We start from the raw sequence: 27,240 nt of genomic DNA, 5'->3' as shown, positions 1-27,240 counted from the left end.
CAGAGTTTGATCTGACACTAGCTCTCATGCAAAATACATCCCAGCTACCCTCGGGTGCCAAGGACTTCAGGTGCTGGCTGATCTCATCCAGGCAGGCAGCTGAAGCATTCACATTGTTGGCATCTACCAACCTTTTCAGGGAGACCCACACAGAAGCATATGTGCAGTAGAGGATTTTTAAGAAAAAAATCAGCATGAACCTGACAGATCTGAACTAACTTTAAATAAACCACAGCGGGAATGAGGAGGGCCTTTTATTAACAAGGGTTAGACAGACTTTCCAAATGCATTTGAGCACGCTAGCGTATGTTTTGGTGCTATTTCATAATAAGACAGAACAAATTAATATACTACAAGAGAAATGAGGGCTTTAAATGCTCCTGACTGGATTAATAATCTCAGGAACAATCATAATGATTCTTGCATTGTATGTTGCCATAAACTAGAAACAAAGCATTAAGAAACACAAACTGCAAGAAATTCTCTAAGGAACAAAGGTCTTCCAATCACTGGTGCTCTAAAATAACAAATAGATAGGAAAAGAATAGGAAACCCTGCTATTTGCCTGCTAACCTTCTCTAATAATTTTATAAACTTGGACCTACATTATAATTCATGCTCTAAAACATGACAGCGTTTGAAGGGAAAAAACAAAAAAGCCTTCTAAACATTTTTTTAATCTCGTTTGGTAAGTCCAAGTGTCACAAGTCTCTTTCTTGAAAAACAAAAAAATTCTGGTAAGCAGTTCAAATAACCACGCCTACATCACTAGATAAGTAATTAAATTAATTGAAAAGGCAGAGGAAAACAGTTAAAATTTATCATGTATCATCTTTCGCAATACTGTTACAAAAAATACGTATTAAACTGATATATCAACTTAACTGATACAGTAAACTGGTGTATCAGCTTAATACATCATCATTATTCAGTGGCTTGCTTTTAATAAAAAATAGTGCATGGAAAATGCTTCACGCTTTTAGTTTATACTGCTTGTTACAAAAATAGAAAAAAAGTACCTAAATCCAGCATTTTTGTGGATACCCAGGACAGTTCCTAAAATAGGGTGGATAGACTCATTCCAAAAGACAACTGCTTTAAACAGCAGACATCACTGTTGCTTTTCAAGATAGCCCTGTATCAAGCCTTGAACCCGAGACAGAATAATCTCATTGGAGCTGCTGCACTCTTCTGGGCCATATGGTGGGTCAATAGTTAATACCCCTGCCACACATAGCGTTCTTCCTGATTCACCTTGCTCTGTTACAGGGATGTGGTTTGTTTCCAGCCAAGTCTTCAAGTCATTCTTCCTCTTTTCAAGTTCCTCTGGACTGTAGGCTTTGCTTTCTTCAGGTGCAAATATGCAAGAAAGCCGTTGCTTCATTTCATTGTCCCCTTCTTTCAGTATTTCAACCTCCTGGACAGCATGGCCCAAGACAACTGATATGGATGCTTTTTCATTCTCCAGGCACGTTGCAAGGACGATACTGCCAAGGAAAGAAGGACATATGAGTCATTGTACTTAACTGAAGACTGAGAAACACAGGCGAAGGTTCTTGGAGATGAGTGCTCATTAGCATCAGAGTAACCTGGGTATTTAGTAAATATCGAGTACCCAGCATTTTTCTGGAATAGCATGCTGCTATACCCTGAAAACACAGAAAACATGGGGCTTTGCAGGTAACTTCTGGCCTTGAATTTGAAACTGCTCTAGATACCATCAAGCAGCATGTTATTTTAAAAAAAAACAAAATGTACATTAAAATCAGGGCTGGCAATCCAAATATTCTTGTGCAAAATGCCCAACCTTGCTGAAGAACCTTAAGTCTTCCAACATTCAAAAACAGTGATGCCTTCATACATTCAGCCCTTTGAATGCTGAAGGCAATGGCAGCAGCTAACAACATCAGAAGCTTTTAATGACAAATCATTGTATTTAATTATTGATCGTTCCTAAAAAAATAATACTTTTTTTCTACAAATGTTGCTAGTTTCTTTACTGAAAACTATAGCTTGAGGATGCCACTGGAAACACACAACAGCACGTTCAGCCTCATGTTGTAGCAGCCTATGTCTTTTCCCAGGAGCTCTTAAATCCCAGAAGTCCTAAAATACAGATAGGAAGGCAGCTTGTTATCTTTCTAGGATCTCCTCCCCATACATCAACAAAAAGGATCAGAAATCATTTTCTTCCTCTTGCGGAAAGAAAAATTCCAGACTTTGATGCCAGCGCTTTGCTAACCTACTATTGCTACCATTAGTGGAAGTAATGACTTTTTGGGAAACATGCAATGAAATATGCCTTGATTTTAGCCTGACTCCCCAGAATCACTCACAGCTGCATGCACCTTTCCCACCAAAAGGTTAAGTAACTCCAAGAGAAGATTAGAGTATCGGAGCTGCTCCAGAGTTGAAGCAACAACCAATTCTACTGAAACACATCAGAAGCTGGATGTTTTAGTTTCTAGCCTCCATCTTATGCTCATGTGGGACAAGCTCTTGACGAAAAAGGTGTGAAAAAGCTGCGGCAGCAAGGAGCCAAATTTCTACCTACTTCCTGGCATGCTCTGCCTTTCAAACCCTGTTTTTAAGTTATTCACTTGAGATAACCAAGACCTGTGCTACCACCATCTGTCTAATGCCCTCGTTGGTTTTCCCCGCTTTCTCTCCAAAGCAGCCACTACCCCCTCATGGGTGTCTGGCTGAAGGGGAAAGCAGGGCATTGATGTGAGAACTGTGGACAGAGGATACAGCTTTCAGTACTTAAAGCATTAAAACCATTCCTGCATTCCTAAATGCAGGAAAGCAAGGCTTGGTGTATTATTAAAAGTAGCCTTAAACACATGGATATCATGTAAAGTACTAACCTCAGGTCCACAGTAAAGTCAGCACGAATCAAGATATTACCCATTCCCCAAACTTATCAGTCCTTTGAATGAGTTTAAGGTGGATTCAGGTGAACCGGCCTCATCAACTACAATATTGCTTTCTCTTAGGCCTTGCCAATTGAAAAAAAAAAAACAGGACACAGCCCCAACATGCAGGTTTTACTCCAAATAAGTTTGCTTCAGTCTTGGGATCTTTCCTTTTCCTGAAAAACTTGTTTTCTCTTAGCTTGACAGAAACAAAAGCTTTGGTACTTACCTGGCAGAAACTGGATCAACTGTTAAGACCCATCCTTCATACTCATGTTTCTCAACTGCAGCAACTTTCACCATTTTGTTTACATACGTTTCCCAGTCTAGAGGGCTTTTCCTCTGCCAGTCATTCATATTTCCTACATCCAAAACCTAGAAAACAGCCAGAGCAATTAGCAGAAGCAATGAATCCTTTTGCTTTGCCCTTCACATCAGAACCCAGTTTGCCTCCAGGTAAAGATCTTCCATTCATCTTAAGCACAATTTGCTTTTTTTAAAAAGTAAACATTCACACAAGTGGTTTGCATATTGCTGCAGTTCTGTAATTTCCCACCCAGTCCACTTGTTTTTAAAGGCATACAGCGAAGCCTCAAAAATCACTCTTCTGCTAACTTAACACTTTTCCATTGCATTAAACATTCGATTTATTGTTCTACCCACTCACAAAGCCTTCGGTATCCCTGTCCCTTGAGGGCAGAAGTTTACCGCCTTTGCTCCGTGCACCGGAGCAACCCCCGCGTCTCAGCCCTTTCTCTGCCCGTGCATGAGCCTTATCCACGCGGATCCCGCCTCTACCCTCACCCGCCACGGTCGGGCGAGCACCAAGTGCTGCTCCGCTCTTTCCCCCGTACCGGTAGCAGCGCTGAAAACGACAGCAAAGCCACCCCTGCCTCGGCTTGGGGCCACTGTCTCCACGCCGGTATCCCTCCGCGAACGGGGTCGGAGGACGAAGGGATGCAGAAAGCTCCCGCCGCTGTTCCCTCCAGCCTCCCTGGCGCTGCCTCCCTCAGTGCCTGCCTGATCCCAGCTGCAGCAGCGGGCGGGACGCGGGTAGCGCCCCGGGCTCCCCCGGCCCTGCACCCGCAGCCCCGCTCACCGGATCGGCGGCCGCTCGGGTTCCGACCCTGCCGAGGGCGCCGGGGAGCTGCCCCGGCCCGGCCCCGGCGGACCGCCGCGTCCCGCCGCCGAGCAGCCTCCCCCGCCACCGTTGGGGGGAGTAAGGGGTTAAGCACGAAATTTGAGGCTTCCGAGGCAGGGAAGTACTCAGATCGGGAGTGTTTTCTAAATACGACTGTGCATGTAAATTATATATATAGGTTTATATATATAAGGCCAGATTGCAGAACAAGGGTGCAGGGCGTGTAGCACTTCAAACCAGCTGGTGTTGTGCCTTCTGCCTCGCTTAAACTCAATTGGGTTTGCCGATGGTCCTGCTAGGGCCGCGAGATTGCTAGCTTGCGTATACAAAATCACGGCTCAAGCCTCTTCAAGCAATCCGTGTGCATAAACAGGTACAGATAACCCCTAAAATATCGTTGCTCCCTGTTTTTGACTTGCCTTTACAAGCTTTTCCTGTGCAGCTGTGAAGGTGAGAAACTTGATTACCTCCCCCCAGAAAGCTGCTCTATTTTAACACTGCTAATGAAAAGCTTCCTATGGATGAAGCAAGCAAGCTACCATCGTTTCAGTAATTTAAGTGAAAGCAAGCATGCAATAATTTTGTGGGCGTAAGAGAAAAAACATCAAGGGTATAAAATGAGATAGTCTTATTTTGCAGGTTTAAGGAGGTAATTTCCTTTTTTTAAAATGACATTTCAACTTCCACAGTGCTACGGGGATTGTTTATGAATGGCTTATGCTGCTGTATTCAGCTAGTTTTCTTCCAGAGTTATACTTTATTAGAAAGCAGGGATTAGCAAATCTAGTTGTTTTCACTGTAAGAGCAAGCAACACAATGGGAAATCTTAGCTTCTGTTAGAAAGAAAGGTGATGGAAAGAAGGAATGGGGTTTGGTTTTACATATTTAGATGTGTAACACATTTTAGTTGTTTACGGTCTAAATAACTTCCGAACTGGTCCCCTTCTGGATCTCAGACTGGAGTGCCATTTGTTTTGAGCAAAATACTGCCAACATCTTCAGTTTTAATTCTTGCTAGTCTCAGTCCCTACTGTTTTGGGTTTTTTTCGCTCCAGTGTTGCCAACTCATTCATGTAATCGTTCTGAACCACCCAGCCTGTCACCTTGCATTTACCCTGCATCACGGATACTCATGGAAAATGCCATCCTATTTATCCTGCATCGCGGGGCACCGCTTTCCCACCCCTACAACACCCGGGTTCAGGAGGACCGGCACAAGGCTGCGGCGCTCCTCGGCGCTGCAGGCCTCCGTCCCGCGGGCAGCTTCCCGGCGCTGCCGTACGCTCCGCCAAGTGGCGCAGCAGTCACCGGGCAGCCCCCGCAGTCGCCCACCCCCCCCGGGCCCGCACCCCGCCGTCGCCGCGGCAACAGGCACCCGCCACCCCCACCCTCACCGCGCGCATGCGCGCCGCCTCACGCCGCAGCCCCGCGCCGCCTGGGGGAGGAGGGAGAGGAGGGCAGGGGGCAGGCGCGGGCGGTGGCGCGTGCGCGCGGAGAGGCGGTTGGCGGAGCCGTTAGGATGTCGCGTTACGGCCGCTATGGAGGCGGTGAGCGCCCATGGCGTCGCGAGCGGCGGGCGGCTGCGCGGAGGGGAGGGTGAGGGAGGCTTGCGGAAGGGGTGATTACCGCGGGGAGCGGAGCGGCTGGCGGTCGTTGAGGGGGGGAGGCAGGCGAGGTGGCCACTGCTGCCGTTGTCGTCGCCGCCGCCATTTTGCGTCAGCGGCCGTGGGGGAGGGGGCGCGCCCGCGCGTGCGGCCGCTCATGGTGAAGGCGGGAGAGGGCCGCGCGAACAAGATGGCGGCGTCCGCGGGGGGCGGGGCGGCGGTGCCGCTTCCGCGCGCTGCCTGAGCCCGCGTTTACTCCAGCGCTGATACCCGCTTCGCTCCCAACAGAGACCAAGGTGTACGTGGGGAACCTGGGCACGGGCGCGGGCAAAGGCGAGCTGGAGAGAGCCTTCAGCTACTACGGGCCCCTGAGAACCGTGTGGATCGCGAGGAACCCGCCGGGGTTTGCCTTCGTGGAGTTTGAAGACCCGAGGGATGCTGAAGATGCTGTCCGTGGACTTGATGGGAAGTACGTGTGCATTTCAAACGTTTGCAGGAGCTACAGACGGTTTTAAAACCAGAGAAAGAATCGTGTCTTCTCTCTGGTTCTGCTTTTTGTAGTTCTGCCATAAACAGTAATGATTAACTTGGAGGCATGGTGGACTTGTTGCAGGGTGATATGTGGCTCCAGAGTTAGAGTGGAAGTGTCAACAGGGATGCCTCGTCGCTCCCGTTATGACAGGCCTCCTGCACGGCGCCCCTTTGACCCTAACGACAGATGCTATGAGTGTGGTGAGAAAGGCCACTATGCTTATGATTGTCACCGCTATAGTCGCCGAAGGAGGAGCAGGTATGTGTGGGGCCAGAGCGTCGGAGTTGCTTCGCCAGTTCACTTTTGTGTAGCTCTTGTTAGCAAAGAACAGAATGTTACGCCAGTTTTCTTTAAACTTTAACGCTAGAATAAATGTATAGGTGTATATTACAATTTGTTGCTATTTCTATCAACTGTTAATATCTTAATAATCAACCTGGTCAAAACCTTTCAGGTTTCTTCGTTTGAGTCAGTCGCCTTGATTCAGAATGTCACGAGCCTTAAGATTTCATGCTGAGGCGCCTTGCAAATCCGACACTTAAGATCCTCCTAGACCTTGAGGTGATCAGCATAAGAGGCCAGATCCCCTCGAGCCATCTACACGTAGCTTCACCTTATTCTTTAAGGGCAGAAAATTTGAGACGGTGATCGCCGTAACAGTAAATTTGGCTTTCAATTGGGGCCCCCCTCCGGTTTAGAAAGAGGAACACCAGATTGACCACATTCCCACCTAGAAAAATCTTCTTGCGTCAATCAAGCCTCACCCTGGCTCATTGGGCTGTCAGTTTGATCGTCGTTAGATTGAAGAGAACACCTAGATGCAGCGATCGGCTATAGATACTTCTAGATCGTCTAGATCTGCTAGACCTTGGGCCAAAGAGGGTCGACCTGCAAACTTGCAAGGTTTATTTTAAATACACATTACAGTGTTTTCTATTCTAATGTAATTCTGCAATGTAATTCAGCTTTTAACATTTTTCTAGGTAGTAAAATGCTCAAGACAAGTAGGCCCAGAGATTTTTCCAACTGACAGATGCTAGTTCTTTAGTTGTCTGAAATCAGTTTTGACTTCAGCAGGGCCTCATGTGCACTGATGGCTGCAGCTGTTTCCTGATACCTGTTTTCTCTAACCTAAAACCAGGTCCCGGTCTAGATCCCGGTCCAGGTCCCGAGGAAGAAGGTATTCTCGGTCACGCAGTCGGAGTCGTGGTAGGAGGTGTGCTTGAGTTTGTCTTCTGTGCCTATTTGCTTCCTTTGCTTAGAAAAACCTACACTTATACACTCTTTAATTGGCTTTGTTGCAGGTCCAGATCAGCTTCCTATCGTAGGTCCCGGTCTGTTTCTCCTCGTAGGTCTAGGTCTGTGTCTCCCCGCCGGTCCCGATCGGGTTCCTTGAAGAGATCAAGGTAATTAGTAGTAATTTTTAATAGGTTGTGTGCTCTTTTTGTTTGTTTGTGTGTTTGTTTTTTTGTTTTAGTTAAGGGATTCGAAATTGTATTAGATAGCAAACTTCAAAGGTGTTGACCTCTGGAAATCAGACTTCAGCATGCTTTAAAAAGTTTCTGATAATGCTGATTGAATTTACAGTCATGGTAATACGGTTAATTTCGAGACCTTACACAGCAGCATATCCCATGAGTAATTCTGAGGTCTAAAATGTCTAATGATTGTGTAGGTTTTAAGTTCAACATGTAGTCATTAATCTAAGTAGTGCTGTAATTGTCTTCACTTCTGGTTGTCTTCTTTAATTTTGTTTTAATTTGTCTTAATATTTTATTTCAGGTCTAGATCAAGATCCAGATCTAGATCCAGGTCTGTTACATGGCCTCGAAGCAGGTAAAATCCCTTTAGTGACTGCAGATACTTAGTTGCTTAAAAGTCTGTTTAGGCTTTCTAACAGCTGTTAACATTTTCAGAAGAAGCTGTGTTTTCACTGACTTAGGGGTCTGTAGTTTTAAAATACAGTGCAGAATATTGTTCTTTCTCTTAATACTGTTTTACATATCACTGATATCCAGGTCCCGATAGTCATCACAAGTACTGTTTTGATCAGGTTGCATTAACAGCTAACATAGCAAACAAATTTATAATTAATCGGAAAAGTTTCTTTGTGTGGCGCACACGAGACTGTGGATTCTTCTTATTAATTTTTAGAGAAATCAGGATGCCCTTCCGGTAGTGTGTTTAAAGCATTAATGCATATAGCCAGGCAAGTCTTGAAGGGCTTGCTAGGGCTGTGAGCATTACAGCTGTTTCCAGCTTTGTTGAATAGCAAAGTGTCAGTCTGCAGAAGCTGAATTAAATTTGAGATACACACCTGTCAGAATTATTTTGTACCAAGAAACGTGCCATAAGGGTGACGATCAAATTTTAAAGGAACACAGGATGTCATTTGTTCTCTTAAGTTGCAGTTTAATCCTTCCATAGTAAGTGAATGCAGCTTGTGCTTTGTGCCACCTTGCCCAGGTAGCATGGCTGACATAGGTTGATTGGATGTCCTTGGTGAGTTGTCATAGGAGAACAAGAGTAAACTGAAGCTCTGCTCTGAAGGAGATGGTTCTGCTCTTGGCCCAGCCTGTTCCTGGGCCTACTCTATTGGTTTGATGGCTGCTGTTTGAAATAAATAACACAATAGTCAACCATGAAGAAACACAAAAAAATAAAGGGAAGCTTTAGCTGAAGGGAGTAAGTGGAAAAGCCTACAGCTGAAGGTGGGAGATTCAGTGCTGGAAGGTGGTGGTGGAATTTTGTGAGAGTGGAACAGGAAGCAATGAGAGGAGTTTTTAGGGAATGGAGAGATGAAGATCAAGAGGTGGCTTAGTTAAGAGCAGAAACTCACAGAAACAGTGCAGAAGCTAGTAAAAAGAGACGGGAAATTCCCTGAGGCAGTAGTGCAGTGCCTTTCACTGATCAGGTACACTTTCTCTACCTGTTGCTAAAATATGTTAAATCTTAATACCAGTTGTTCCAACATGATTTAAATCATGGCTCATCACTGTTCAGTCTCAGAGAGAAAAACATCTTGATTTTACCACCATTGAGGGGTTTTTTTCAGTACCAGGATGGTTTTGTGCAGTGTAAAGGATGCTTTTAGTGAAATTTCTGGTCTCTGTTGTGTAACACCTTTCATTGTATGTAGAAATTAAGTGACTGAAGCAGAGGAAATTGCTTACATACAAGTACAGGGAAGTAGCAAAATATTGGCACTTAACTCTAATGAAGTCACTGTTAAACTTCCACCTGAGGCAATTGAAAGATAGTTTCTTTACAGAAGACTCAAAGAAATGCCTAGCACCCAGAGACAGTCTCTTGATTCGTAAGGAAGACAGACTGAATAACTATTACATGATGATTGCTGGTTTGACAGCATCAAAGCGTACATCTGGAAATTGTGGAAAGCCTTGCATGTGGGAAGTAGAACACTTCCTTTGGGAACCTAAGAATTTCAGTTAATTCTTTTAGGTGGCATAAGTGTTCTTGTGGTGGAGCAGTCTTATCTCGAAGTCTGACAATTTTGAGTCTTTTCACAAGGATTAAGTTCAGACAGATTTAAAAAACTATTTTGAGCAAGTGCATGTGTAGGATGAAGTGCACTGAGGAGAAGATACTTGTAGGAGCATGCTGCCTGCAGCCAGTTTCAACTATAGTGGTAGTTGTCACTCAAACCTAATAAAACTTGGAAGTTTAGAGCATGGCTTTTTATTAGCTTTATGAAAATACTGGTCAGGATTTGGGTTGTTCATGAAATACTGCCACCTGCAACAGCAAACACCAGTCATCTGCCCCGGACCAAAGTACAAAACATGTGCAGCATCCATTTAAAAAGCTTTCTTATGAAAGTTAGCAGGAAAAGCCACAGAAGCTTGCAGAATTCTGTCTGTTCAACATGCCAGTTCTTACACATGTAGTGTGAATCCTGCTGTCTCAAATGTGGGAACATGCATGCTTCCAGCTGCCCTGCTGAGCTGTGTTGTTTCTTCTTCTTGTAGGTCTAGGTCTCATGGCAGATCAAAATCTGGCTCGCCGGCTAAGAGGTGAGCATACAGAGATAAAGCTTGCAGTAGTATCTAGAACTCAGTATTAGGTTTGCATGATTAACAGAGTCTGGTCCATTAGAAAAAAAATCCCCCAAAGATGGGTGCCCAGCTGATCTGTTTGCAGTATGACTGAGATTATAAAATTTCCTCTGCAGCGATCTGGAATATGTTCCTTACCCATCTCTTTGTTTTCATTAACTCTTTGTAGTTTCCAGTGTAGTACTGATTTTTTTGTGTCTTTGTGCTCAGTTCTGTTCAATTTTTCTATGCATCAGATAAAGGACTTCGGCTTTATTAACGCTGTTGATAAAGCAGCAGGAGCCTGTGATGGTTCTTTTCTCAAAGCCTCACCTCAGTACTACCCTTTGTTTTCATGCTTTCTCTACTGAAGACAGTTGCTTAAAATTAGTCTCCATGCTAAATGAATTAAGAATCCCTGACAGAGTAAAAGTTGATTTGAAAACTGCTGTTTTAAAGAGCTTCTGGCTAGATTCCCATAATAATTCAATTGCTGTCTAAGATGCTTATTTCTTTGAATATCAAAGTTCCATTTGACCTTTAAGCTGCATTGATGATATTCTGTTTTGACAGTCGGTCAAAGTCCCGATCACCATCTCCAAAGAGAAGGTATGTTGGTCTCCCTACTAATAATGTAGGCTCCGTAGAGCTGGCATTTTAGTATCTGCAGTGATCTCTGCCGAGGGGTCTGCTGCTTGTAAGAAAATACTGGAAAGATATTTTGCCGAGATCTCTTTGACAGAAATAATGTCGTGATTGTGGTTTTATATATGGTGATATATATGTAGTAATAATTCCTTGGGATACTGGTTAAGTAGCGGTGTTGTGTCATGCCTTTGTCTGCTCCTGTGTTCATTTTAGTTCACTAACAGTTTATTGCACAAAGACTTTCTACTGGTGAGCTTAAAGCACAGAATAAATGTAGGAATCAGCTTTGAGTCTTGTTAAAAGCTACAGTGAGATTGGGGAAGATAGAGTGGAGTAACCTGGTGTACCAGTCAGGAATGGAAGATCAACCCTGCTATTTTTACTGCTGTTATTCAGACTATTCCCCCCCCCCCAATAGTTGGTAAATAATTATCTGTGTATGGGTACACATATACGTGTAGTGACACAATCAGCAGCATATTTTTTTCCCTAGTTTTAATTCTTTAATAGTTCATTTTTACAACTTCAGGATTTGCAGGGAGGGGATATAGATAGATATCTCTGAGTAAGAATAGCTGTAGACCTGGCACAATGTGTCCCTTGCCTTGGTGATCTTTCTGCCCTGCAAGTTCTTCCTTTTTGGTTTTTAGATACTTACAGAACTCTATGCTTAGGTTTGCTTCATTTAGGAACGTGGCTGTATGTAGTCTAACCTCACAAACAATCACAAGGGACTTGAATAACTGCTCATAAATGCTGAATGATCACCATAATAGGTTTTGACAAGCTGCTGTATCAGAACAGTGAAGTAGTACCCTGCCTCCGAGAAAGGTGCTATTAGTAGTACCCTTTAGATGGCTTTACAATGATCACATTTAAATTGCATTATAAAAATAACAGTAAAGAAATGGAAAAATGTGAAGGAAAAAAAAACTACAATAAATATATTAGCTCTAACATTAAATGATCAACCCATCAACTTTTGTCAATAATGTTTATTTTATTAAAAGCCAATGTTTAAAGGGTGCCAGAGTAGTCTAGGTACCCTCCTGTTGCCTTTTTCTCTATTTGTGAATCCCAGATGACTCCTGAAATGTTAACTGTGGATTCTTTCCCTTTCAGTCGTTCACCGTCAGGAAGTCCTCAAAGAAGTGCAAGTCCTGAAAGAATGGATTAAAGTTATGAAGTTAATCTTTTAGGAAGAAAGTTATTTTGCTTACATTATTATAAGGGATTTTGTGGTGTCTTTGTAAATGTAAGAATGTAGATAGAAGAGTATATCAACTAAAATTTGGCATGATTTGGGTCTTCTGAGTTAGTCACACCAATAGACTCGCACAGGTCTCTTTTTATTGTATGAATTACCTTCCTGTGTTATGAAAATGTGGGACTTTTTTATTGGCACATTGAAATAAAATGTGTATTTTTAACTAAAACTTCTTTGTAGTAACCCTGCTGCTTCTGTTAACATTTGGTTGGGTAGTTTTAGCTGTGTGCCATGTAAAGTGGATGAAAAATGTCTAAAATGGGAATGACTAATAGCGGTGTCTTCTCAAACTAGTCACTTTTCACATTTATTGTTGAATGGTCTTTGGTGAAAGGATCAGTTTCTGCTATCTTTGGTGTCTTCTCAAACTAGTCACTTTTCACATTTATTGTTGAATGGTCTTTGGTGAAAGGATCAGTTTCTGCTATCTTTGAAGCGGAATTTAAAATCCTGCTCTGTCTGCAGATGGCTAAAAATTTGCATATGCCCTTTTTATTCCTTTGTGATATTTAGCAGGCATTCTTTTTTCTCCCTGATCGAATTATTCTGCAAAGCTTACTCTCTGGTGCTTGACTAGTTGTGATACCAGATGCCCAAAAATTCAGGGATAAGCTTCTATTCAAAACACTGACACCTTTTAAACTAATAACATCTGCAGAAACCTCAAAGTGTAATAGGAGTCATTAATAACTTGGCGATTGCTATTTTTGCCTGTTGCATTTTTTAGTTCTTTAGGCTATTAATATAAAGAAAACTTCTTAAAATGTCTCAAGGCATGTTTTTCTTTTTTTGAGGGAAGACACAAGGTCTTCTGGCCTTTCTGAAGGACCTTAGGAATGTGCATTTGAGAGGCCAAAGAAAGCTGTTACTAGTCTTTCTGCAGCTCACTCAAACTTAAAGTGACATTCTCACAGCTGACCTTAGGAATTCTAACCTGCTTCACAAAAACTGGTATGGCTTTAAAGCAGCCCAGATCCTGGAGACAATTTTGTTGAATTAAGCTAATTTCTTACAACAAATACACACCTGCAGGATTATTTGTGTATAGGTATGTCAAACTCTGCGTTTGTCCTCATTCTGTAGTCAAGAACTGTGTAGTAAGGCACTTTGTTGACACAGATCACAGTGAAAGACTGGAAACAATGGTAGACTGAAAAAACAAACTGGTAGGCAGAGGGGCAAAAAGAAAACTTTTTTAAACTGCGATAGGATATTTAGCAGAAATAAAGGCGAGTTTTGGCAGTAAAGAAGCACTGAAATGGAGGGTGAGGCCTGTTTGGGCTCCTCATGAAATCCATCATGGCAGTTTGTTTCCAATACAGAGCATCTTAAATGAAAAACAGTTACGAGATTAACTTCAGTCACACCTTGGGTAACCCATGATTTTCAAAAAACAGGTTTCTTGTTAACAATGACTTAATGGAGTTTTTTCAGTGTATGAGTAAATAGTCCAGATTCTGAACGTACTGTCATGCTGCAGCATTGTCTGGCCTTTATGCCTGGTCCTCACTGTTGTGGTGCTCCACAATGGAGATCAGTGTTTTGTCTGCCAGGCGCAGTGATCAATATTCTGGCAATATACATTAAATTCCACCGTCACCACAACAGAAGAGTGGAGGGTGACACAAATATTGCCCTGCAGTGATTTAGCAGAAATGCCCAAAGCCTGTGACTTGTGTTTGGGATATTTATCGGTTGTGCATTGCCTGCCAAGTTTATAGCATACCTGGTGAGGGGCACGCGTATGCTGCTCCTCTGGAATTTGATCAGCTTTTTTTCTCTTCTGTACTCTTAAGGCAAACCTACTCCACAATAAACCTCCAGACTAACATAACAGCTGTACTGGTACCTGTTTTTCAGTACCGAGGGACACTGGAAGATGGAGCAGAGGAGCCTGGGTTTCTGTAGGGGACTGGGATTCCTCTAAACCCAGGCTTAGCAGTGAGAACCTGAGCAAGGAGGTAGGGGTGTGCTGGCGGTGGCGGCCCTGCCTGCAGTTGCGGCCACTACAAAGGACAGCCACCACTTCTGAGGTGCAGAGAGGGAGTGGTGGCAAATCTGCTGTCTTCACTTCTGTGCAGCTGTGGAGACCAAAACGGTGGCTGTGCTGTCTCCCTCAGCTCCTGCCATCCTCCTTGGCGCAAGCCACGCAGCTCTGGCTCTCACCTGAGTGGCAGCATTTCACCAAAAATTCTGTACAGTGTTTGTGAGCTATTGGAAAAGATGTGCAGAGCAGGGTGTGTTTGTGTGACTGCTGCCGCTGTGACGCTGAGCCCTGCTCCGCTGGGTGGGATGTGTGCACCCTGGGAGCCTGTCTGGGAGCGGGAGGCACAGGGACATGTAGCCGAGGTCTCTAGTGTGGTGAGAAAACCCCGCTCTCATAGGGGTGATGGTTCCCACCATTGTTCGCAACCCAGCATTTACTGAGCTTGGATCAGCTGGGCTTTATTCTCCAAACGATACCAACCAGTATGAACCACAGCCCCAAAACATGACCACTGTGTGCACTCGGGGCACCACAGGAGAGCAGCGGGGTCCTTGATTTGGGGGTCAGGGTGGTAGACCTGACTGACAGGTCTGGCACATTTGCAAGCCCAAGGGCCAGGCACTTATACTGGGGGCAAGGTTGTTCCCACAGCTCTGCAGCCAAGGAAGCGTGCTGGAGTGCTGCAGGCCCTGGGCACACCTGCCAGCAGGAGCTGGGGCTTGGGCAGCAGCATGGCAAAAGGTGAGAGTCCGGCTGCAGCGCCTCATATAGGGTATCTGACCGATGGGCTGGCTACCACAGTGTCCCTGGTGAGACAGGTGCCAGCTCCGTACATAGTGGCCCTGCCATCCCCCTGGCTTGTGCCAGTTCTTTATGAAACCTCAGAAATGTGGAGGTTTTAATCAGACAGGCCCGTTAAAAGGTTTTGGGGATGATACATATTTCACTTGGAAACACAACATTAAGATAATGGTCTTGCTCCTGCAGTTGTACATTCAGGGCTATTGATGGATGCACATGCTTCACTTCAGCAGCCAAGGCAGAGCGTGGAAGATGCTTTTGTGCAGCTATCGCTGCTGGCTTTGAAACAGGAGTTAAGCCAGAGGAGCCAGGGTGGTGAGCTGGGAAAATCCCAGCACGCTGTCATTCACAGAGCTATTCTGCGTCATCTCTGTGTACATGTGCCATCGCAATGCTGCTGTCAGACCTGGCAGCTCCGACCATCAGGGCTGCCCTGTGGCCTGGCCTGGGAAGCTCAGCCTTTTGCTGGGCTGACACCAAGCTGTGGGGCAGGCCAGTGGCGGTGAGGGAGCAGCAGCCAGGCAGCTCAGAGCATTTTGCTGGGAATAGCTGATGTTGTAATGAACAACCACAACTTTATCAGTGTTCCCACATGTTCCACATGAATATTACCAAATATTCCCCTGATGTAGTTTGAGCTGCAACATGCCATGTCCCTAAACCAGGTGTTTTCAGTGCATTTTTACTGTAAAACAAAACCTAATGCCCAGTGTGAGGCTAGACAGAGGGTGAGAGCTTTGCACAGACCAAATAGTAGCAGATGATGTGACAGGAAGTAATGCCAGGTGAAACCATGGGTGAAAACCACAGAGGAGGAAAAAAGCTCCCAAATGGGATGCATCACCCATGGTCTTTTGAAAGCACCATTCGGCACCTGGCAGGATTTCTGGCTAACCTGCTAGAGGCACTTACCCCTCTCGGTGGTAGGAGTCAGCATCCCCTTTCCTTAAGCAGTGTTGAACACAAGCCATGTGGTATGGTTGTATTCCTCACCCGGCTGGAGTAGGGCATTGGGGAAGTGGGGCTGGGGAGAGGCAGCAGCACGTCAGTGATTGTGAGCACAAACCGTGGGACCAGAAAGGGTCATGAGGGCATGGCCGCGTCCCCTCAGCCTTCCTGGGGCGGCGTCCCATGGCTTCCCCCAGGCATTTCCAATGGCAGTGTTTAACTGCCCATTACTTGCTGGTTGGCTGAGTAGCCAAGTCCTCCCCCTGGTTATCTCAGGCGCCATGGGAAGGACGTGGCAAGGCCCTGGTGAGGTCTGCTCTAGACCCTGTGCCCTTGGGAAGCCGGGCTGTATGGGGCCGGTCCCTGCTGTGCTGGCCGACCCCTGCCTAACACTGCAGGATGCTGTGACCTGTGCCTACCTCAGTTCTGGTTTCTACAAAGCGTCCCCATACCAAACAGACTCTATTCATATATTTAATACCCCAGAAACATGGGAGGTGGTGGTATGGTCCCCTGCCACAGGACCCGATCAGCTCCCAGGGGTGGGGGGACTGGTTCACCTTGTTGACAGCGTCGGGCCAGTTCTGGGTTTCCAGGCAGAAAGCCGAGTGCTTGGGGTACACAATGGCACCTTTGCCCTTCAGGGAGCCATCCAGGTTGTTCCCGGTGTAAAACTGGATGCCAGGCTGGGTGGTGTGAACCTCCATGGCCCTGCCGGTGGGTGGGTGGCGAGCCCTGGGGAGATGCCGGTGGAGGATGCCAAGGCTGAATGGGCACCCCATGGCTCCAGGGGTGGGGGAGCCCTGCCGGGGTCACAGCCTACCTGGCCACGAGGCGTCGAGCTTGCGCCTGCTGCAGGCAGAAGTTGTGGTCAAAGCCATCCAGGTGAAACTTCTGCAAGTGCTTCCCCAGATCCACGGGCCACCGGAGATCAAAGCTGGTGCCCTGCACGGCTGCCACCTCCCCTGGGCAAGAAGAACAGCACCAGCTGCTCATCCACACACCAGCAAACAGCTGTGGCACTGGCCTCTGCACAGGGTTGAGAACCCTTGCTTTGGTGAGCTGAGGGTTTTAAGCCATTTGTGATCCTTGTCTTGTTGCAGTGCCCTGCTTTGAGCAAGCTTGCCTTGTGGCCACTGTGACTTGTGCTGGGACATCACCACCTTCTCCTGTAGCAGAGCTGGCAGCCCCCAGGGACACTGCTGGGACAAAGCAAAGCCAAGGAACCAGAAAACAATGGGGGGAGGGGGGCAGGGGGGATGGATGACTTGTGTATGTAACTATACAAGCTAATTAATATAAACCCAAAACTTATTAGCTATTAATTTTTATATATTAATAAGATTTATAGACATTCTCTCTCTCTAAATGAAGCCTCCCAGATCTCTGAACAAACAGCTGTGACATGGCCACGAAGGTGTCCCACCTGCTGGGGTGGTGAATATGGGTTGTTCACTGGGACCAGTCCCCTCCTGCCTCAGGGCATTGTTTCAGGAAAAAAAGGTTTAAGACCGTAAAACCAGCATTTTCTCTCAAGTCTTTTTTTAAGGCCTGAAGTGGGGATGCAGCATCCTGTGATAAAGCTCTTGCGGTGAGAACAACCCTATGACATACTAAACACAGTGCAAAGCACAGTGCAAAACGCTGCCATCCCAATCCAAAGGCAAGGGTTTTTGCATGGGTGAGGTGAGAGAGTAAGGGCAGGGGAGGCAATTTTTCTCTGAAGTCACATTTTTCTACTCCTCTCTAAAGAGAGAGGTTTCCAAGGGTCAGCAGGCAGCTGTCAGTGTTGGGGATGGTGGCATGCCGGCATCCCCCAACCCTCCTGCCGGCCCCATGTGCTGTGCTCTGCTTGCTGCAGTCACGCACCCAGCTCAGCTGCAGCTCTGCACCGGTTCTGCTCTGCAAACCTTGAGAAACATCAGTCTCCACCTGACAAAACAGAACATTTCTGTGGCTTCTGATCCTATCTAAAAGGAGTGCATTTACTGAATTCAGCTGTTGGGTGGAAAAACACCTTGAAAAAAAACCATTTTGATTTAGGCACTTATGTAAAATACAGCAGCCATTGCACACAAGGGCTCTGTCTTTAATAGTTGCACAAATCTCACCTTCACTCCAGGGCTAAGACTATACACAGTATTATCATCTTCAAAGGCTACATTTACCCAAAACAAGAGGGAACTGCAAAAAGCAGGGGCAGCAAGCTGGCCGCAGTTAAGATGTGAAACAGCTCCACTGTGAAAGCAGTGGGGAGAAGCAGGGCAGTGGGTTTGGTACGGCCTTAAGCTCTTCCCTGCCTTGAGCCCAGCCATGACACACCAAGCTGAGCAAAAGCAGCCTGGGCTGGGATACCCACTCGTCCAGGTGCAAGCCGATGCATGCACACACAGTGGTTTTAGTACGTGAACACAGATGTAACCCTGGTTTTAGCAGACACTGGCACTAAAAAGCTTTCTTGCTTTCCTTTCTTTGGTTTTTAAAGACTCTCTTCCTCTCCCTCCTGAAGTCAGAAGGTGCACTTAGCAAAGAAGCCCTGCAAGAGCATCAGGGAAACAAGCCCTGGCATTTTCAGAAGAGCTTATGCTTACCAGAAACTGCCCCATGGGCTAATGCAGCCCTCAGGCACACATCCCACCCCACACCCAGTTTCTCTTCCGTTGATGCTAGCTGCACACAGGAGTACAGCCTTCCTGGCATTTATGCCCCAGACCAGCTGCTTGGTGCTCCTGTCACTACTTTGTCCTCTGGAGACCTCCGGCAGAGCAGCTTCACCTGCCATGGCTCAGCATCTGCACTCCAACAGCCTCCGCTCCCCTAAGTCAGTTAGGCTGAATGAAAAGCCACCATGTAGGAGCAAATCTAGCAGTCTGCTTTTTTGACTATTTTAATCTATTTTACATTTTTCAAAAATTAAACCAAACACTGGGGTTTTTTTAAAGTGATGCTTTTAATTCTTAAAACTCTTGGTATCAGATTTGTTGTGCAATTAGAGCAACCCTTACTGGAACTCAGTACTGTCACTTATGCTACATGAGAAGTGGGTGTTGGAGCAGCATGGTGGGAGGGTTGGAGTCAAGCCTCCCAAAGCATGGTGCCCCCTTGTTGGCAGTGGGATGATTGCTGAGGCTGTCCTGTGGGTATGGGGAATGTGTTCCCTGTCCCACCTTGTTCAGATTATTTAATTTAGCAGCTCAATTGTTTATAGGGAGGAACAGAGTGCAAGTGGTGGAGGAAAAAAAAAAGAAAACTAGAAATCCCTGTTTTCCTCTTTACCCCCTGAATCAAGACCAGTGCAGGTCGCTTCTCCACGCTGAGGCTGGAGACAGCAGCAATACCACCTTTGTTTAATTAACCTGCTTAGCATGCAAAACATGCTGTTTTCCTTAACTGGCTTTCCTCTTTTAGCCATGTAGGACATTAAAGACAGGAAAGCAAAGTATTGGGTTTTGTGTCTTCAGCCTCCCAGTCAGTAGCACCAGCTCTCCCATCCTGATGAGGGGACTGATGGCTCAGCTCTTGCAGGGAAGGACGGTGCTGGGCTCCCACACACCAGAGATCCCAGCAGCTCTAGGGCTCATCACTGGGCCTGGGAACTGCCCTCCAAATCATGGAGTCTAACCATGTTCTGGTGTGCCATTTTATTTATTGACAGCAGCCCTGTGCCTGGAGCATGATGCTTGCATCTCCCACATTTTACTGAGGCTTAAGAAATTAATTCTCCTGCTTTCTGTGGACTTTGAGCATGGGCTGATCTTATGGAAATAAGATCTGTGGAAGTAAGACTTTGACATCATGTGGAAAATCCCAGCAGAGAAGCATGATAATGCCGAACACTGCTGGAGGAAGCAAAGCAGGCAAACCCCAGGCCAGTCCCAGCTCTCCAAGTGCTGAGTGACCCTCTCCGGTGGCCCCACTGGCCCTGGGACCAATGGGTTAGCCTGCAGGGAGATGCTGGCCAAACAGGTTTGTGTCATAGGTAGCTTGTCTCCTGAATGGGCCCCTTGGACCCATGTTGCAGCCTCACATGCCACTTACCTCTGGCCTCATTTTCTGCTGCTCCTGCCTGCACCTCCTGGACGGGCCCTCATCTACTCCCTCTCCAGGTCTGGGGCTGGTGATGGATCCTGTTACCAGGACCTGGCTCTGCCCTCTCAGGTGCTGTGGGACTATGCCCATAGGTGAGGGTCCCGCTGTGCCTGGGGTCCCCTGGGTCCTGCTGTGTCCCCCCTTGCTGAGTAGTGCTGTTCCCCCATAACCCACAAACACTCATTCGTAAAACCACCTCTACCATGTGCCGCGCATGTCGTACCACGCACCAGTAGGGATCTTGGTGTCATCCACAGGCAGGTAGGAATCTGCTTCAATAGAAATCTCGTGGTTGTAGATATCCTGTGAACCCTGTAGGAGGATGGGAAATACTGGGATTCCTCCTGCAGCCCTTCCACTATTCAAAAAACCTTAAGCACACCTGGGAAGTGATTGCCCATGGTGGTGCTGCAGCTGATTGGGTAGTGCCTGGGGGACCTCCTAGCCATCATCCCACCTTGACATGGGCACTGGAAGAAGGTACCAGCACGGGCAAAAACCTGCATGGGACCAAGGAGCTGTAAATTCTGCAGGGCTGAGACTATTGGTCTGAACTTGTATCTCACCAAGTACTACCACCCTGCAGATCAACTAGCCAAAACACACTGGTTGCTGAGCATGCAGCAGTGAGCAAAAGGGGAAAGAAGCAAGCATGGGGAAGTGCAGCCCATCTTCCTGGCTAATCTTCTCCAGCATGGGGGGTTGTGCTGCTCTTCCTCTCCTACAGCCTCGGGGATGCAGGCAGGGAACCTGCTGCGCTGGAAGGGGAGCACCATCAAAGCTGAGCTTGTATGTCACTGTCTAACCTGAGCAGTAATTTAATGCCCAAATGTCTCCCGTTCATCTGGAAACACACCTGAGTTGAATGCTCTAGGTGTTGATATTACCGTACCACTGGGAGGACAAACAGAGGTAAATAACGGCACAGCCATTATTAGGTCAGTAGCCTGAGTAGGCCTCCTGCATGGAGGGGCTAGGATGTCTCTCACTAACTTTTAAGGACATTTGTCTCATGCTCAAGTGTGACTGCACTGTCCCATCCTATTTCTCTGCCCAGCAAAGTTTTATTTCCCAGATACTTTTCCTCCAAGCCCAGTTATAAACAGGGTGAGAGTGAAATGTAGCTGCAATACAGTGTCTGCCTAGTTGGCACCACCCTGGATTGGTGTGTGGGAGCCTGCTACCACCCTGTTCTGCAACCTTGACTGACTCACATCTCCTTTCCATTATGTTTCTCCTCCCCATTTTGACCTGGGTATTTCTGTGCTGCACTGGTACTGGCTGGCACTACAGGCCTTCCTCTCAGCTGCACCATCGATGCAAGAGTTCAATATGTTGTCTCAGAGCACCAACAGAAGACAGCTAAGAAATGCCAGTCCATCACTAGGGCATGCCACTTCTGCACCTCCTCTGTAATCTTCCCGAGGTACCAGGAGAGACTGAAACACCCCAGTTACACACAAAAGGAGAGTTAATATTTATGATGGGATGTCTCTGTTCACGACATACTGCGATACGCATCCTCAGTTGAGGTCTATATGATTCAGTCCTGTCCCAGCTCGTAGGCTGCATGCAGCCCATGATGCAGATGGACCATCCCCATCGCTATGTCTCCAGAAGCATGCTGTCCCCCCAGACCAGCATGTTGGTCCCAATAATCCCATGGGAAGCCCATGGGTTATCCTATGGTTCCCTAGGCTTTCTTCCCCTGCACAGTGTCCCTCCACAGGGTTCATCTCCCCAAGCTTACCTGCCCTGCGAGGTTGAAGTATGCATGGTTTGTCAGGCTGATGGGTGTTGTTTTGCTGGTCTGGGCTCGGTAGTTGATGGTCAGCTCCCCACCACTGAGTGTATAGGTCACCCAGACTTTCAGGTCACCAGGGTAGCCTTCTTCACCATCAGGGCTGAGACGGAAGAAGCAGACGCCGTTTGGGAGGACCTGGGGGCTCCAGAGTACCTGCAAAGAGCATGCCATTGATGGGACAGTCATGGCAAACAAGGTGCCCTTCTCTCCTGCCCCAGGCTGGGCTGATCCCAGGGACAAAAGGTACTCAATGAATGATGCACTGAAACAAAGGCTTTTTCAACCATCTTTCCTGCTCGTTTTTTCCTAGAAGAAGAAAAAAAAAAAACCCCGAAACAATCTTTTTCTACCTATGAAGGACTGAAAAACAATATCCTGCTGTTGAAAAAGAAAAAGGGAAGTGGGAGAAAACACAAGCACCAGCCTGCTCTTGGTCAGCCAGGGCCAGCAGCAGGAAGCAAGTTTTCCAATGCACAGCCAAACCAACAAAGCAGTTTGCTCTAATGGGGGTCTGTCCCAGCGTATGAGGGTCCATGAGTTTGATTTTTGCCCTGCAGCTGACTTACTCCCCCTCCCATGGATCTCGTGGTGTGCAATATCACCTCAACAAGCTGCTGCCCTTCCCTCAGCTAACGCAGGGCTGGCTTCTGGGACAATGAAAATACACATTGGGAGCTCCTGCTTAGGGGCTGGGCTTGGGTTAAATAGTACCAGATGTATTGCCAGGTATATCCATATGTCAGTGCTGATCCAGACAACTGGGACCTCTCTGTTTCTTGTCCCTGCCAGAGACCAGGGCTCTGCTTGGAGAAGAACCTGCTAGCAAGCAAAGCAAGCCAGCACACCGTAAATTTAGCTGCTCTCACAGCCTGTTTGACCCTCACCATGGACCTGATGCTAAACAGATGTCTCAGCCCCTTGCAGGATGGATGTGTGACAAGAGGTGAGGCGCCCAGTCTCTGGAGCTTTGCATCTACCTAAGGAATAGTTACTGTCTAATCAAAGAGGACAGATCTAGGGCCAGGGGCGAGGTAACACTTTGAGATGACCCCTTTCAAGTTCTATGCAGAGATCACAAACTCAGGGCACTTGTCAAAAGCCAACATTTCACCAAACATGGGAACTGAGGGTGCCAAATATGATAACCAGGCTGCAGAGCAGGTGCTCCTCCACTGAGTTCAGTTTGACTGCATCTCTCACTGTTGTGGGACACTGTGGTTTTATATATGAGTTTCTATTTAAGCTCTTCAAAGAAAAAGCTATTAAAGGCCAGTAGACATACAGATATCACTATTTTTAAAGCTAAGAGGGTTATTTTCTGAAATCCCCCAGCCCCCAAGCAGCATCCCCAGGTCAGATATTGCTGCTTTGTAACCATGGCTGCAAGCTTCCTTGTCATCAGACTACATGCTGACCACAGCACCGAGGTCTGTAAGATCAGGAAAAACTGACAAGATGGCCAAGATAATCACAGCCAAAAGACAGTGTGTCTTGTTTACGTTAGAGCTGTCCACAGGTCTCTGCACAGTGACCGTTACCTGGCTGGAAGGGGTCTTGAGCATGTACCCGAGTGTGCCCTGTGGGCCAGAGGACACAACATCCTGGCTGGGAAGTGTTCCTGCCTTGTTTCCAACAAGCTGGCATGCCTTCAGCAAGCAAGGGGAAGAGGCAGGAGAAGAGACCATATCCCCTGTCTGCAGAAGACAGCCCTGGAAGTCTCAGATGCAAAGAAGAGAATGCTTTCAGCTCCAGCTCACAGGGGGTCAGGGCATATAAAGAAACTTTAAACCAAATTCTCCTCTTTGGGGGTACAACTGCCAAGATACCCCAGTACTCCCTTTTTCCTAAGGCTGCTGAGGAGCGTTTGATCCTGAACTGATGCCAGTTCACACTGCACTGCCCAGAAGTGATCTTTTTATCATGCACTCTGACTTTTGCCCCATCAGCCTGCATGTCCTTTCACAAAACAAAACATTAACCAAGAAAAGCAGCTGCACCACCCCATTCACATGCATTCCTCTGGAAAAATGGTGGATCAAGTACTTGCTGGTTACAAATGCATTTGATCCGACAAAGCCCAAGGCTTCAGGAAAGCACAGACTTCTGAGCCTGCTATGCAATCAGCAGGGTTATCAGCAAGGATTTCAAGAGAGGAGATGCTCTGCCCCTCTTACCACTTGCAGTGTACAGATGTTATCTGGACTTCAGCAGCAGCTCTTGGGAAAAGATAGGAAGGGTTGAGTGCCCTGGGGGCAGGGAAAGGTTACTTCATCTCGGGAGGTCACAGGGAAGGGCTGGAGAGGGGACACATGCTGGGGCATTTTTCAGGCCTGATCTAGTCACCTGCTGTGGTGAGTCAGAGCAAGAGCCCAGGGTATGCTGTCCCTGGGATGAAAGCAGCACCAAAAGGGGTAATGCAATAACCGCACTGAACCCACAGCACCACCCTGCTCTGCTCATACTTGGGAGTGCTGTCAAAAGCAAGCAGCAATGATATTCAGTTTCTGCAGACCTTCTGACTCTGGCAGGAGCTATGGGCAGGTAACAGCCTTGAAACTGCAGATGCAAATGAGTCTGCATGCATCGCTCTTCCCCAGGAAACTTTCTTTGGGCACTGGAACACCTACAGCACCCACTCTGGGGCAGTGCAACTGGCACCTCGGGAGCCTCCATCGTGCATGAAGCTGGGGCATCACTGCTGTGTCCCAACCCCGGCTTTGCGGGAGCAGCACCTCACCCAGGACAGCCCTCTCAGAATTGGGCTCACAAGGCCTCAGGGCTGCAGTAACGCAGAAGCAGCACAGCAACCTTCTGCATGGCATCCAAGGATGACATGTGAGCCCTACTAAGCCACCCGGGAAAAGACAAGCCAACCTCATGGCTCACAGGGTTTCACTTCCCCCTGTTCCTTCACTCACAGCACTTTTTGGGAGCTGATTCAATTCAATAACCACAAGAAAATCCTACAGGGTCAGGAGTGAAGACATCATATCCTCTTGCCACAACCCCGCAGGCTGATTTTCACCTTGTCAAATCCTCTGGCTCCTCCATGCAGGCTGTTGGGCCCATCGTTGAGGGTCAGCTGATACTCCTTCCCGTCGACAGTGAACCTCCCCTTTGCAATCCTGTTGGCAACACGCCCCACAACAGCACCGAAGAACGGGTGCTTCTTCATGTAACCTGGCCAGAAAAACAGTGCACGGTTAAACAGAAGTGTTGGGACAGCATGGGTGGTCTCCAGGTGTGCTTACTGACTCAGAGGTATATCTTTCTGCTTCCCCCCAGTACTAAATAGGTGACTGCAGTCCCAGTGTTTCACAGGACACACAGTTCACTAGTCATGCACCTCTTTAATTAACAGCCTGATGGGATCTTGTAATCATTGCAGATTTACAAAAAAGGCCTCTGTCACTGCCAGTCAAAACATGACACAGCCACCCTGTTAGAGGGGCACACTGCAACGTGGAGCCACCAGTGTCCCCATTCCCCATCCACCAGTGAGCCCAGGACAGACATCAGGAGTTGTGTTTATTCAGCTCATGATTTGGAGAGGACCCTTAGAAGCAGATCATGCAGTGTGGCAATAAACCAGAAAATGCTGGTTAAATTGCCTGATTGGTTTGTTTTTTTTTTAAAGAAACAGATTTCGACCCACCTTCTAAAGTGTCAAAGCCTAGGACAACATCTGAAAACTCCCCATCCCTGTCTTTTGTCTCCAGAGCGGCGATTATGCACCCTAAGGACAGGATCTCCACTTTCATGCTGTCTGACTTTAAGATGAACTTTTCCACCACTCCTCCTCCTTCTTCCTGGGGCATCTGCCCAAACACCTCTCTCTTCACTTCTGTCATTGCTCCTCAAAACCTCGCTCCTGGCACTGTCGGCAGGAGCTGTGGCCCTGCCAGGGAAGGACGCTCAGGGAAGTAATGGCGGCTGGGAGCAGAGTAAACACGGATCTAGAGAGCAGACATAAAAATCACATGATTGCCTTCCAGCGCTGGGAGGAGTTAGGCTGTGCATCGGCTACTCCCCACCACCCCAGCTTGGCAGATGACACGCTGGCAAGCAGCAGCACAGCTGTAGAGTGGTGCAGTGGAACGCAGAGAGGTGCCAAGGGCTTTCACCTTAGGGCAAGAGCCCTCTGGTCAGCTGGAGGTGGTGGAGGAGGGAGGGAAGGATGCCAAAAAGAGGGAACAAGGCTGCACAAGCTCAGGCTTGTGCTGCTGGGGCCAGCCTGCACATTTGGGCTTTCGGAGGACAGAGCATCACTGCCACCAGCTCTTTGTGGGGTCCCAACCCTGGGACCGGACTAATGCCAAGGGTCTTCTGAAGAAGGGAATGCCACGATGAGGCTGAAGTGAAGGGCAGAACTAGGTGAAGACTTGGTAGTCACCCTTTGCTTAGCCCACAGCCCCAGCTGTGCAGACTCCCATAATATGGCTCTGTCTCTCCCTACACTGCTTATCAGCTGCCAGAAAATTAGGCCTAAACTTATGTCAAGAGCCTGGACAGTTTCTAACAAAACACCCTGAGGGAGGTATTTAAACCAAATCAAAAAGCTGTCATCCACTCGCAGCTAAACACTAATCATAAGTACAACTCATAGTTGAGGGTTTAGTTGTGTTGCTCTTTTAAATTATAGAAGCATGAACATTTTCACTGAGCCATGAGGCCTTCCTTGCTCCTCGCCCCTCATTTATCTACCCAAATGCCCTTGTTCAGCTCCAAAAGTCGTAGCAGGATGTACTGTGGCAATTAAGACTCTGGGTATAAGGTACGTAAGGACTAGGGACTTCACCCCAGCTACAAAATTGGAGAATGGGAGTAACTCGGTGGAGCTCCCTCTCAGCTGACCTGAGACCCCCACCACCTTTGACCTTGCCATGGACTGCTGGACCACCAAACAGGTCGTATCTCCCTTCCCCCCTTTCATGTATCTTGCTCTACCAATTTTTGTCTTATTATGTATTGAGCTTACAACATGGGTTAAAGCAACTTGCTTAAGGACAGTGGAAAATTTAATAAAATAGTGATATATGTTAACTGCCTGGTGTCTCGTCAGTGAAGTGCATTAATAAACAGAATCTGTCAGGCTGCAGATAATAATCCGGGAACGGTGTATGGTACTCTTCTCCTCCGCTTTCATTACACTGCCACAGCCCTTGCAAAGTATGACATGACAAAATCCTGTTTTCTCCCTTCATGCCCCTACTTAGCCTGTCCACAAGAGATACAAGGTAGGTCTAGCACCTGCTGACAGAGGTATAAATCAGGCTCAGGGCATTTGCTGGCCAGGTGATATTCTCAAAGTCACATTCATGTGGCCCTGACCCTGACCCCTGACTCCATTAAAACTCATCATCTTTTGAAATACTGACTTCTCCTGTCTGTCTCAGGTCTTTGCAGGCAATTTCAGTCTGTGGGAGAACTCTAGCAACATTTAAGTAAA

The 27,240-nt window shown here is 47.1% G+C and overlaps 3 protein-coding genes across 7 annotated transcripts; 1 reads left to right on the top strand and 2 right to left on the bottom strand.

Moving 5' to 3' along the window:
* Window positions 1-239: 239 nt before the first annotated feature.
* Window positions 240-5,839, bottom strand: GEMIN6 (gem nuclear organelle associated protein 6). 4 transcript variants are annotated; one of them, XM_064446601.1, is made up of 3 exons: window positions 5,683-5,839; window positions 3,145-3,290; window positions 240-1,487 (listed from the first exon to the last, which is right to left on the bottom strand). In XM_064446601.1, the coding sequence occupies exons 1-3, from the start codon at window positions 5,764-5,766 to the stop codon at window positions 1,112-1,114; spliced, it is 606 nt and encodes a 201-aa protein (XP_064302671.1). In that variant the 5' UTR covers window positions 5,767-5,839; the 3' UTR covers window positions 240-1,111. The 4 variants fall into 4 exon arrangements, with proteins under 4 accessions (XP_064302671.1, XP_064302673.1, XP_064302675.1 ...); XM_064446603.1 differs by lacking the exon at window positions 5,683-5,839 and adding an exon at window positions 3,720-4,008; XM_064446605.1 differs by lacking the exon at window positions 5,683-5,839 and adding an exon at window positions 3,770-4,008.
* LOC104049009 (serine/arginine-rich splicing factor 7) lies at window positions 5,479-12,331 on the top strand. Its single transcript, XM_064446600.1, has 9 exons — window positions 5,479-5,603; window positions 5,949-6,129; window positions 6,274-6,450; window positions 7,334-7,408; window positions 7,497-7,598; window positions 7,975-8,028; window positions 10,182-10,226; window positions 10,821-10,856; window positions 12,018-12,331. Exons 1-9 carry the CDS (start codon window positions 5,576-5,578, stop codon window positions 12,070-12,072), a joined length of 753 nt encoding a protein of 250 aa, XP_064302670.1. The 5' UTR covers window positions 5,479-5,575; the 3' UTR covers window positions 12,073-12,331.
* Window positions 8,239-25,767, bottom strand: GALM (galactose mutarotase). 2 transcript variants are annotated; one of them, XM_064446599.1, is made up of 8 exons: window positions 25,447-25,767; window positions 24,817-24,971; window positions 21,738-21,944; window positions 20,218-20,299; window positions 16,722-16,863; window positions 16,459-16,633; window positions 15,863-15,974; window positions 8,239-8,802 (listed from the first exon to the last, which is right to left on the bottom strand). In XM_064446599.1, the coding sequence occupies exons 1-7, from the start codon at window positions 25,640-25,642 to the stop codon at window positions 15,897-15,899; spliced, it is 1,035 nt and encodes a 344-aa protein (XP_064302669.1). In that variant the 5' UTR covers window positions 25,643-25,767; the 3' UTR covers window positions 8,239-8,802; window positions 15,863-15,896. The 2 variants fall into 2 exon arrangements, with proteins under 2 accessions (XP_064302669.1, XP_009507900.1); XM_009509605.2 differs by lacking the exon at window positions 8,239-8,802 and adding an exon at window positions 11,532-12,055 and having other exon boundaries at window positions 25,447-25,766.
* Window positions 25,768-27,240: the final 1,473 nt, after the last annotated feature.

This window comes from Phalacrocorax carbo, chromosome 3, assembly GCF_963921805.1.
Source record: "Phalacrocorax carbo chromosome 3, bPhaCar2.1, whole genome shotgun sequence".
Taxonomy (NCBI): Eukaryota; Metazoa; Chordata; class Aves; order Suliformes; family Phalacrocoracidae; genus Phalacrocorax; species Phalacrocorax carbo.
The sequence above is the reverse complement of the archived record's forward strand: the minus strand, read 5'-3'. Positions and strand labels throughout refer to the sequence as shown.

Coding starts and splice junctions, on each gene's coding strand:
- LOC104049009 (XM_064446600.1), top strand. CDS start 5,576: ATGTCGCGTTACGGCCGCTATGGAGGCG. Junction 6,130..6,273: donor GTCCGTGGACTTGATGGGAA/GTACGTGTGCAT, acceptor GACTTGTTGCAG/GGTGATATGTGGCTCCAGAG. Junction 8,029..10,181: donor GTTACATGGCCTCGAAGCAG/GTAAAATCCCTT, acceptor TTCTTCTTGTAG/GTCTAGGTCTCATGGCAGAT.
- GEMIN6 (XM_064446601.1), bottom strand. CDS start 5,766: ATGGCGGCGGCGACGACAACGGCAGCAGTGGCCACCTCGCCTGCCTCC. Junction 3,291..5,682: donor CAGCCGCTCCGCTCCCCGCG/GTAATCACCCCT, acceptor GCTGTTTTCTAG/GTTTTGGATGTAGGAAATAT. Junction 1,488..3,144: donor GTTGATCCAGTTTCTGCCAG/GTAAGTACCAAA, acceptor TTTCCTTGGCAG/TATCGTCCTTGCAACGTGCC.
- GALM (XM_064446599.1), bottom strand. CDS start 25,642: ATGACAGAAGTGAAGAGAGAGGTGTTTGGGCAGATGCCCCAGGAAGAA. Junction 21,945..24,816: donor GAGCCAGAGGATTTGACAAG/GTGAAAATCAGC, acceptor TGCTCTTTGCAG/GTACTCTGGAGCCCCCAGGT. Junction 16,864..20,217: donor TGACACCAAGATCCCTACTG/GTGCGTGGTACG, acceptor CTTCTTGCCCAG/GGGAGGTGGCAGCCGTGCAG.